Source organism: Centroberyx affinis, unplaced genomic scaffold (genome assembly GCF_046629955.1).
Source record: "Centroberyx affinis isolate AG114_WGS23_722 - 3 ecotype Tasmania unplaced genomic scaffold, CSIRO-AGI_Caff_v1 ptg004607l_1, whole genome shotgun sequence".
NCBI classification, from domain to species: Eukaryota; Metazoa; Chordata; class Actinopteri; order Beryciformes; family Berycidae; genus Centroberyx; species Centroberyx affinis.
In genome coordinates this window covers 52,734-65,000 of record NW_027282219.1, presented here as the reverse complement: position 1 = coordinate 65,000, position 12,267 = coordinate 52,734, and the positions used below count along the sequence as shown (strand labels likewise).

General features: G+C 42.2%; 1 protein-coding gene across 1 annotated transcript; it reads right to left on the bottom strand.

Moving 5' to 3' along the window:
• Positions 1–1,684: 1,684 nt before the first annotated feature.
• On the bottom strand, positions 1,685–10,222 carry pyya (peptide YYa). The gene is made up of 4 exons (XM_071544583.1): positions 10,107–10,222; positions 5,339–5,526; positions 2,299–2,379; positions 1,685–2,134 (listed from the first exon to the last, which is right to left on the bottom strand). The coding sequence occupies exons 2-4, from the start codon at positions 5,524–5,526 to the stop codon at positions 2,110–2,112; spliced, it is 294 nt and encodes a 97-aa protein (XP_071400684.1). The 5' UTR covers positions 10,107–10,222; the 3' UTR covers positions 1,685–2,109.
• Positions 10,223–12,267: the final 2,045 nt, after the last annotated feature.

Sequence of the window (12,267 nt, the reverse complement as noted above, 5' to 3'; positions counted from 1 at the left end):
CACATATACTAAATATATGCAGTTTAAAATAGATGGAAACATTGCAAAATATCAAAACATATGCAATATATAACAATGAGAATGAAAACAGCTGTTAATTTACAGCGAATATGTGCAAGTCTAGGCTACACACAGAGACAGTGCAGGAGTGTAGACATGCATTGTAAAAATGGAATGACTCCAGTAAGTGTTTCAATACAGCTGTTGTTCTGCTCACCCCAAGAGTTCATTTTTCTTTGATGTTTATTTAATTTTGAAGGCAAAATCGCCTTACTTCCGGTCTTATTGTGGATATTTATGGGAGCTTGACGCAGCTATGGAGCCCGTGGTGCGGCTGCTTGTATGACGGAGCAGAATTAAAGGGCCGATGGCAATGTTTTTTTTTTTCTTTGTGTTTTGTCATTTTCTTTCATTTTGCAGTTTAGACAGATATTTCTAACAAACCTCTTTATTATTCAGCTATAGCAAACTAACAAAAAATATGTCTTATCACCATTGGCGTTAGTAATGACTGTAAGTGTATGTGGTGATAATAAAGGCAGGTTGTGACGGGCCTGGGGTTATAGCTGGAAAAGCCTCATTGAGTCCAGTCCCTTCTGTGATTTTTGGTGTCTGTCTTTTCCCTGTCCTGTGTGATGCAGCGGTCCTCTGTTATATATCAGCTATAAACCCATTCAGACAACACTCAGTCCCAAGTCCAGCTCCGAGCTGGAGAGATGCTGTAGTACTGGACTGACTTTTAAACAGTGCAACAGCAGCATGCGGTGGAGAGACTGCAGTACTGCACCTGTGATGAGTCAACCTGAGACAACTGAGCTGATCATATGGGGTGAAGAGGGATTGCATCACTCTTGTTGGCACAAATTACTACACGCATCCTTCTGATTATCTGCAGATTTTAGGAAAAAATAGGTGGGAAAACAATGGTTCACCATGATCCACCATTCCCTTCACTGACTTGAAACAACAGGGCACATTCAACTGTGATTAATTGTAATTTAAAGGTGCTGTGTAGCATTTTTAAACACTATTATATCTTTGTCAAATTAATTGGGATGCCTTGATAAAATCACCGTAAACAAATGAGACCATTCTCGATACGACTGGTCTCCTCTATCACACACCAGTGGTACTGTTAGGTGTTTCTCAAAATGAATTCCACAATTCCCCCGACCCTTACTTGGCATGTTTCGCTTTCCTGAAGAGGATCAACATGGTGGAAGTGATTTCTCCATCTTCCTTTCCCTCCTTCCACCATCTGCTGCCAGGAACTCTGAAAGCTTTAGCTCCGTTTGCTCTGGAAGAACAGAACCTCCTCCTGTTTTGTGCCGTAAAGCGATCCAGCAGATTTCCCTCCAAATCCACCAGGTGGAGAAACAGTGTAAAATGCAGGTAGAGGCTGCCAATCTTCTCAGCCATGGTCTTGTTTTTTTAATGGTAATTGTACTACTGTCTCAAAATCTGGTAATGATTTATTGACAAAGAAGAACACCGCCCTCTTCCTGTTTTGTGCTGTAAAGCAATTTCACATCTGTGCCATAAAGCAATCCAGACTTCACCCAGAATCTGACCCAGTGGACTGACCGTCCAACAGCGGTGGCACTACATTGTTCCCTGAAGGAAACCCCACACAGTCTGAGTCATCCGACAAATTTTTAATCACACATAAAAGTTTTTATTAATTTATTCAGATTAATTTTTACAGTAGCAACAGTAAAACAAGAATGTCCTCCTCTACACAGTGTAGGACAGCAGAGAGACGTTGACACTCACACACACACAGAGACAAGGTTCCACCTCTTGATTAGTAGCTCTGATCTGATATATATCTTTATTTCAATAATAAATTATGTACAATTTTCTTGTCATGAGAAAGATGTGAGACGGTGAGAGAGAGGCAACGAGAGAGAGACACAGAGAGAGACAGAAAGAGAGAGGGGGAGACAGAGAGAGGGGTTGTGTTCCGGTCAGTGATGGTCATTGGTTGTGGTCGGGGTCAGGGGTCAGGGGTCAGGGGCTAGAGGTGAGAGGCACATGTCGGCCCCTCCAGGTGCATTGTGGGTCACACCCAGAGGGAATGCCCGATGAAGAGGGAGAGAAGCGGCGGAGTCACCACATGTAGGAGTCGTCGTATCTGCAGAGAGAGACAAACAGGAATGAGAACAATAATTGCTTGTTTTTTTGTTTTTTTTAATAAATTGTCAGTTGTCTGTATTCATTACAGGTCACATGACTCCTGCTATGTGTGTGTGTGTGTGTGTGCGTTTGTGTGTGTGTGTGCGTGTGTGTATTTATTACCTTGATCTCTGGTCTCTGTTGCTGTCTCCACCAAACAGCAGCTCTGCCATCACATCCTCCTGGGCTGAACGCTTTCCATACCTGAGAGAGAGAGAGAAAGAGAGGGAGAGAGAGAGAGAGAGAGAGAGAGAGAGATGAGATTGCAGTTTGATAGCAAATTTCTCTGAAATATGTGTTACATCCCATCCCAATTTAAAAACATTAAACAAACCAAAAAATTGCGATAACCTTGATATAATTACTGTAAACAAATGAGAGCATAGTGGAGACGATTGGTCGCCTCTATCTCACACCAGTAGTATTGTTAGTGCTAGTGTTTCTGCACATTAAGACTACATTAAGACCATTAAGATCCACCATCTGCTGCCAGAAACTCCGAAAGCTTTAGCTCCGTTTGCTCTGGAAGAACAGAACCTCTTCCTGTTTTGTGCCGTAAAGCGATCCAGCAGATATTTCCCTCCAGATCCACCAGGTGGAGAAACAACGGAGGATGCAGAGTAGATTACTGATAGAGGCTGACAGGCTTCTTTTGAATGAATTTGTTCATCTTCTATTGATGTTAAAATGCTACATGTACAGAACAGAAGCACATTATTCTTCGCCTATTCCTATTATTCCTATATATATTTACAACCATCCTCCTCCTAACCATTTTTACTCACATTTCCCCTTAAGATAAGAAGAGATGTGGTGTATTTCATGCTCACATAAATCACTTTTCATCCAGTCTCAATCAGATTAGCTGCTGTGTGTGTTTCTCTGTCTGACTACCTGCCTTCTTCCCTATTTACCTGTCTGTCTCTCTGTCTGTCTGTCTGTCTGTCTGTGTGTCTGCTTACTTGCCCACCCGCCTGCCTACCTGTCTGTCTGTCTATCTAATATTCTGGTGCAGTTGTTCTCCTCCTGTGTTCCTAATGCTTTCACTTCACAGTCAGATTCAAATTGTACCTGTGTGAGCGAGTGTGTGTGTGTGTGTGTGTGTGTGTGTGTGTGTCTCAATTCCAAGTCTGGATGAGCCTTATCATTCTCTTGATAGGGAAACCAGGGGTCCGAGGAAGGTGAGACCGTAAAATCACAGAGGCGTTTAACAAAAAGTTTGCACGGATGTGTGTGTGTGTGTGTGTGTGTGTGTGTATCTGTGAGTGTTTTCAGCACTATTCAACACAACCCCTGCAGTGTGACCTGTAGTTCCTCTCTTTTCCTATCAGCCACCTGTTCCACCTCCCCCTACGACCCCGACACCCAATCTGATGCTTCGTTACACCCCTGTCTGTGTGTGTGTGTGTGTGTGTGTGTGTGTGTGTCTTGCCCCGTAGGAAAGCAATCACACAGCTCTGTCACAGCTGTCACACAGTGCGACGCATCAGGATGTAAAATGTTTTCCCCTCTGATAATGACCTGTCTCAACCCATATATCTCCCTAGTCGCTCCTTCTCTTTACAGCTTATTCTCTCTGTCTCTCTCTCTCTCTCTCTCTCTCTCTCCCTCTTTGGCTGTCTCTGTCTCTCTATCTGACTGTCTCTCTCTCTCTCTATCTGACTGTCTTCCTGCTTTGTCCGTTCTTGTCTTTCTGTGTTTTTTCTCGATTTCTCTGTCTTTGTCTTTCTTTCCCCTTCTGTTCGTCTCTGTCTTTCTGTCTTCCTTTCTCTTCTTGTCCTGAATACCAGTATCATAGTTGTCCAGTTACACAAGGCCATGGATCTATAGAATATTTAGTTATGTACTAGACTGTGTCAGATCCATCCAACTTTATCTTTAGTGCGTAGCCTAAAGCTGGCCTCTTATCACATTTCCCTGCTGTATTATGCATTTTATTCAACAGAGCCAAACGTTTACATAACCAATACATTAGGGCTCTACGTCTTTTTCATATATATTTTAATCGACAGCTCTTGATGCAGCCGTTTTGTCTCCGGTGAAATGTAAAAAAGGTCCTACTTTGAACTCATTGACTTTTCTGCGGCACTGGGAGTCTTCTTTAAACTGGGTATCTAAATATCAACGACCTATTTGAATTTCATGAATAGGAGCAGGAACCGCAGGAGGCTGCTGCGGCTCGCTTTCCCCTACGAGCCAGACTGCTTCAAATCAAAAATATGCCATCTGCCAATTCGATGCCAGAGACTTTTATACCTGAGAGCAGCAGGCCTCGGCTCAGACCCCGCTAACTGGATTTGGGATTCTTTCTTGGGTCCATCTGTACCGATTTTATTGCTCTGGTCCCGTTGATTTGGAGGCCTGGAGGTTTTGGAGAGTGGCCAGTAATCTAATCTACTGAGCTACCGTTGTGTTGGGCGGAGGTGTGTGTGTGTGTGTGTGTGTGTGTGTGTAGGGAGGATCATCACACACTGTGAGGGTTAGACAGACAGAGCTCCAGGCTGAAGTATGAGCGGGAAATGCAGAGACCTCCGTGGGTGTAATGACCGCTCTACGATACAGAATGAAGCGGGGAGAGGCGAAAGGGCAAACTGCGACATTAAGAGTCCAGCTGTTGTTTCTTTCATGACGTTAAAACCTGAAAGCGGAAATCAATTTGGCTGAAAAGTTTCTTTCGGTGTTTCGAGGGCAAATGGTCCATTAAATGGAAGAGAAACAGATGAAAGGCGCAGTCTGAAGTCACAGGCAGGAGGGAGAAGTCATTTTACGGGACGCTGCATTAGCCCAAACACACACACACACACATACACACACACACACACACACACACACACACACACACATCCTTCTACTTCTATCCTAATGAGGACCTTTCATTACTACTACTACATTAATTCACTAACCCCTAATCTTTACCATAAACCTGAATCCTAATCCTAAACTGGTGGCAGAATGTCCTCACTTTGCAGGATTTTGCCCCATCTTTCTATCCTTGTGAGGACATTTGACTCTCACAAGTATAGAAAAACAAGAATACACACCACACATATGCACCCACACACAAACACACATGCCTACTGAAGCACTATGAAATTGTCAATGGCTGCAGAGAACTGTGACGGTGTGTGTGTGTGTGTGTGTGTGTGTGTGTGTGTGAGCGCACCTCTGCCTGGTGATCAGGTTGATGTAGTGTCTCAGGGCGGTGTAGTACTTGGCCAGCTCCTCGGGCGGGGCGTCTTCACCGGGGTTCTCTGGTTTGGGGGGGTAGGCGTCCGCCAGGGTCCCCAGACACACCAACACACACAGCACCACCGCCACCAGCACCGTCCACGGCTTCAGCATCACGGCCATCTGTGACGGGACAGGAAGGTGTCGGGAGTTATGAACACAACGGGTCCAGTGCAGAGGTGGGGGACTCGAGTCACAGATTTAATTGCTTGAGACTTAATGCATGAAGAGAAGGCTTGAGACTTGACTTGACTTGGGTTCTGGTGACTTGGGACTTGACTCTGACTTGTACTCTGATGACTTGAAAAGGTTTCTAAAGTCTTGACTTGAGATCTTGTGTTTGTGTAAATGACTCAGATTGAAAGTGATGAGATTTGTTCCAGCAGACGACTGAATTTAAATTCTGTTTTCTGAATTTGTATGGAATAATTTAATTTATTGTTGAAACTGATTCTAGAAATCAAACTCATGATGCTCTTACCAAGTTTTTTATCCTATTAAAACCATATTGCATTGAAAAGTCCTAGATATTTAGTTTTCTTTAAGTTATTAAACTGATACTGGATTCTTGTGCCTCAAGACTTGAGACTGACTTGGGACTCGGTCAAAGTTGGCTTGGCTCAAATCTTATTGTTTTTATAGTTCATCCACCTTTGTCAGGCAGAGAAAAAGCTTCATGACATACGTTTGAAGTAAACATCACACTAAGTAGTATTAAACAGATGCAAGTTATTTAAACTTGGGGTTTAGAGAGAGAGAGAGAGAGAGAGAGAGAGAGAGAGAGAGAGAGAGAGAGAGACAAAAAAGCCTTAATTAATTGATTTTTGTCTCTCTTAGTGGCTTTTTGCCTTATGATGACCAAGACTGGAGATGATGGTGTAGCCTATATCACCTTTTTATTTACCCACTACATCACTGGTTATGGTGATGATACCTGGTCAAAGTTTTGAGGCAGATCGACAGCATCACATTCAGCAGGGACCAGCAGTGGCAAATTAGGAAAATAATATGTCAAAAATCAATAACAAAATGAAAATAGGTGTGTTGGGTTACCAAACGGGCGCCTCCTATCACGGATGTTTGATTAAATTAATCCCACGACACCTCAGAAAACTCTAGAGTAGACATAAAAGCGGAGGGATGGCGGCGGATAAAGACATTTTCTTCTTTTTTTTTCTAATGAGAAAAAACGTTTGGTGCGTGTCAAACCTCTCCTCGGGTATGGAGCAGGAACGACGGTGTCAGTTTTTCCCCCAAGAAATATTCCTGGCCGTCTAAGTTGGTTGACAAGTTAATAGAGGGATGTGAAGGAGCTAGACAAGTCGATATATGTCATGTAAAGACCCGGGGGCTTCAGGCTGTGGTGCAGAGCCGTTTCTTATGATACTCGGACAACACAGCTGTGTAGGGCCCCCGCGACCACTAGGGGGGCCCCGAGGCGCCACCTTATTTTTGTCCTCTTCGAATATAAATGGACATTTTTGGTAACCAAGCGTCCTCATGTGTTGTTCAAAAACACATACAGTACATTATAAGCACATAATGGCAAAAATAAAATGCATTGATTGTACGCTAGATAGATCAAAAAGCAGCTATTCTTTTGAGACCAATTTCAAAGTCAGCATCAGATTCTCACGTATTGACGTACTATGTTGTTGATGGCCTTTGGACAGATTACTATTCCAGTATCTCACCGATACTATGGTGTCCAAAAGGACGTAGCCTATCCTTCGTGAAATAAAAAAAAACAAAACGGAAGAAAGCAGAGGAAAAACAACGCTTGCAGAGCAGAGGTAAGACATATTAATTAACCTGTTTTTATGGGCAATGTATTTCTACCAGTCAGCGATTGGTGTAAAGTTACCTGAAACACTGGGTAGCTAACGTTAGCTATGTAGGTTTACTACCTATAATACAGCCCGCTATCTAGACCTACCTAACCCTAACATGTATTTTGTTTTCAGAGCTGGCTAGGCTAGCTAACGTGATCTGTGGTATCATGGTATTATTGACCCGCAGCAGACCCACAAACACCAGATGCAAGTATCTCTTGTCTGATTTGTGAAATTATTTTTAATGGATATATATTAGGCTATTGGATTGTTATTTGTCATTTGCACTTTTATCCTGATGCTAGTGTCATTTTATAGTAGTTAATTTTATGTGTATTCTTGTTCATTAGTTTATAATTTATTCAAAGCATTCTGTTTTTGAAAAAACAAAACAAAACAAAACATTTTATTTGTTCAGTATTTACAATTTGCATGTTTGTTTTGATTTTGATGTCTTAACGATGCAACTAAATTCCTGAAATTAAAAGAAGTTTTTATGTGAAAAATGTAGCATTCGGTCTGATTTATATGCATATGCAGATTTGATGTGTATTCATGAGTGCTTGAAATAGCAGCCCCCCCCCCCCCCCCCCCAACAAGATTTGCATAGGGCCCCCAACAAGCCAGAAACGGTCCTGCTGCGGCGGATTGACTTATTGTCAGACTCCCTTGGCTGAGTATTGTTTAGAGCCCGGGGAAGATGAAGAAAACGGATTGCGTTCAATAGAGAAAACTAATTTCACACATCAGCGGGGAGGCTGCGGGCATGATGCTGTTATGAAACGGACATCATTCAGGATGCGCGTCTAACGGGCGCTAACGGCGCGGTGCATCATGATGCTGTAGCTGCTTGATTTCCATCCTAATTTATGATCAAACAGTTACAGCCTATTACTTTGTATCTTGAGAAAAAAGGTGGCGTTTAACATTTTAGGGATTTTTTTTTTCTTTTTGAACATTTTTGCCAGTTTGCCGTTTTTCCTGTAAACTGGCTTATAGAATGAAACTATACTTATTGGTCAGCAGGTTAAATAATAATATTTGAACTGATGACATTTTAATGCCAGTTCTTCCACTTGTTAAACGAATCATTTACAATGGGAAACAATGATTTGGAGATTAAATGATGATTAAATTCTGCTTGGAAAATGTAGAAAATCTAATCTGTTTTGTAATGTTAATATGTTTTTAATAACTAGCCTATATCTGCTGCTGCTGAATCGACCAGCTTCAATTCAAGGCTGTTTTGCGTTTTTGTTTTCAAAAAAAAAATCTCTCTGCCTACTCATAGGATTTTTAAAACTTGTACATAACGAATAGAGCTGTATTGATGCTGATAGGAATAGTGTCAAGCAATAATGAGCAACAGGTCTTTTGAATTGTTTTCAATCAAACCCCCCCTCTATCTCCCTCCTTCACTCCTTAAGTAAAGACTCGTTAACTGGTTTCTCTCATTTCCTTTCCTCGCACTTCTCTATCTCGAGCTCATGGGATCACAGGAATGTGACCCTGGCTCTCCTCATTACTGCCTGCTTGTATTGTTGCCCATCTGGGAATTAAAGCTCATTCTACTGTCGCACTCAGTGGAAATCATCCTGGAAAAGAGCGTCAGTATTGTTATGCAACGTAAAATGCAACGCGATTAAACAAGCAGCTACGATGATTAAGAGACAGAGATGGCTTTCTGGAATACTTTCATGCCTCTTTGGGTTGTAATTTATACTCTGGTAGTCCTATAAACTACAGTATAGTTTAAATGTATCTGACCACAGCGAGGAGCAACAAGCTGTAACTGGAACCGATCCCACAGGCGCTCTCCGTGGTGCTGAAACACTTTGTAAAAACACACTGAGCATCACTGTAGGAAGGTAGCCTAATATTTTTTTTTTTTACCGCAATTTAAAGTGAATATAGGCGAACAAACTGTAGGATTATATTAAGGAAACCTCTCTGACCCAAAGTCACTCACCCAAAACTCCACATCAGCCTCTGAACTGGATTGAGTCGCGCCATCTTCTATATGATCAATCCTCAAACGGTTAATATACAGCGGGAGTTTTACAGCAGGAGTGAACAGCGCGATGAGGACGAGCTGCTGAAACTGAACACAACGTGTGTGCTCGTGCTCGTGCAGTTTTTCCATGACTAATTGCCAAAACTGCATCGCTAGAATCACTCCCAACAATCACACAAGAGACTATTTAACTTCACAGGCTTTAAACTTTAAACGATCCAGTTTCATTCGTCAAATCGTCTCACGCTGAAAACTGTCGATCCTGACAAGTAATTCAGTCTCGTGCAGTTTGTTTTACGCTTCTCCAAACCATTAGTCTGTTTGCAAAGAAAAGAAGAGCTGATTGGAGTCGAGGGTTAAAGAATAATAAAAAGAAAGGCACTCTTCTTTTGTATGCAAAAGTTTTTATGTTTGTATGGCGAGAGAAAAAGCCTTGAATAAAGAATAAAGGCTTTTTTTTCTTTTTACTTTTGCACACAAGAGTTTTAAGGTTGACTTATATTCAGTCTAAAAATCGTATTTCGCTTTAAAACAAAAAGTGGGAAAAAAAGCAGTTTCACTTATTTTAGGCATTTTCTAGCAATAACTGTCAATATGTTCAACCAAGGCAGAATAAGGCAGAATATAAACCACACTAGGATCAATGCCCTGCATGAGTCAAGAACATTTCTGAAACACAATTATTTGTATTGGGAACAAGTTCACCTATCTCATGCGAGTGTTACATTTATTTTTCACTTGTTTTTAAGAAAAAACAACAGGATCTTAAGCCCTAAAACTCGACGGAATGACTTGTTCAGACGGACATTTTGCAGTGCAGCGTGAAGCAGAGACTGAGCAGAAGAGTGAGGACTTACTTTGAGAAGACTTGGAGAGCAACAGGTGGGTCCTAATAGCGGTGGAGGACTCGGATCAGGTCTGTTTCTGCCGTGGAAGATCTTTCCTCTTCTCTTCGATCCAGTTGACGGTTCTGGTTCTCTGCTGCAGGACGCTGCACCTTCATTTATATAGTTTACCAGCACCGCCCGCTTTGGGTGGAGGGAGGGGTTAGACTTTACGAAAGAGTGTGCGCGTGTGCGTGTGCGTGTGTGTGTGTGTGTGTGTGTGTGTGTGTGTGTGAACTAAAAGGGTGGGTGGAGAGGCCGAATGCGTCAGATGGTGATGATGAACACATTACTAAGGCGCCGGACACGCAGTCAGTCCTCTGTTATTTGATGGAGTTAACAGATGACATTTTGGGCCATGACACTGAAAGGCTGCATTAAAGGAGAAAAACAAAAAAAAAAAAAATTCTGGATCTGGATTTTTTAACTGCGTGGCACCCTGATCTGATTTTCCAGTTGCTTGCTCAACATGAGAAAACCAACAAATTACTCCAACAAAGCACTCACCCGCAATAAGGGCTGGGCGATATATCGTATAATGTCGTTATTGTGATATGAGATTTTGGTTATGTAATATTGTTAAATAACTTAGATGACACTTCTTCCTGGCCTTAAAAGCTGCATTACAGTAAAGTGATACAATCAGCCTGCTCTGGCTTTACCTGCTCATCATATCCATGTTACTTATTACACATTACTGATTACTAATGACCATTACTCATTTTCAAAATGTTCTTGTGTGTAAATATGAATCTTCCACTCATTCCACCAAAATATCGTGACATTATCGATATCATATTCGGTCCAAAATATTGTCATATTTGATTTTGTAAACATTGCCCGGCTCTATCTGCAATGCTGAAGTGTCCTTGAGCAAAACACTGAATCTGTACAGCTGTAGCTGAACCCTGACCTTTGACCTCCCTGGAACAGGGGCAAGGGAAAAGTCTGTTTCACTATGGGCGATCAGTAAAGTATCACTAGATTACCAATTCGATCAAGAACCATCAGACTTGTGCCAGGTATACAGGAACCGGCTGTATCATATTTCAGACATTTTGCCCTTGGCCTTCCAGGTGAGGTGAGGCGTTTGTGGCACCCCGGGGTGCTCCGAGGAGCCGCAGGACGAGGCTCATGATCTCACAGTGTTCGGGTTTGAGTGCGATTGACCGCTAAGTCCTCCCACCTGTCATCTACATCCTGCATTAGTCCTGCAGGGGCGGGAGCTGTGGTTTCTTGGTGGGGCAGCAGTGCAGCAGCGATGCAGTAAACATGTAAGATGTGAGACTTGTGCAGTGACTTGTACAGCGGCTGCATCTGTAAGTGATGAATATGAAGTTTGTTTTTTTGTTTTTTTATGTTCAGTTTGACTGTTTGTGTCTTTTTGTTGTCATCTAAAGCACAAAATTATGTGCAAACATTGACAAATTGTGACAAAAAGTGACAAAATTTCAATTTGATTTGATTCCATAGAGAGACAGACAGACAGATAGATAGATAGATAGATAGATAGATAGACAGATAGATAGATAGATAGATAGATAGATAGATAGATAGATAGATAGATAGATAGATAGATATTAGCCCCCTAGCCTTTTTTAGGCCAGTTGTCTGAAATTGTCTGATATTTCAGCTAAATACAACAGCTGGAACCCAGAATTCTGTCATTTGAATTGAAAACATGAAGCTGTCAGATAATCACAGAGTTTCTTTTCTCTCTGTCCTCCTGTAGTTCAGGTAGTTGGGTTAGTTTGTCAGAGGAGTGAGCCGCGTATCGAGCTGACGGTCCGGTTCTTGCCACTAGGCGGCGCTCCGGTCTCTGTGCGGCAGGGAGGCTGACGGACAGACAGACAAAAAGGCATTTCATTGGAATCTAATTGCAGCCCAGCAGTTTGTATCGGCGTCTATAGAGGAGAGCGGTGACGCAGCGTCTAGGCTCTCCACAGCTCTTTGACGCACACACACACACACACACACACACACACACACACACACACACACACACACACACACAGATATGGTTTTGCATCGTTTTGTTTTTTCTCTACCTCTTTCGTCTATTCACTAACCTCCTCCCTCTCCTCCTCTCCTTTCTGATGTCTCCCTTTGATATAGTAAAATCAATCTAATCAAT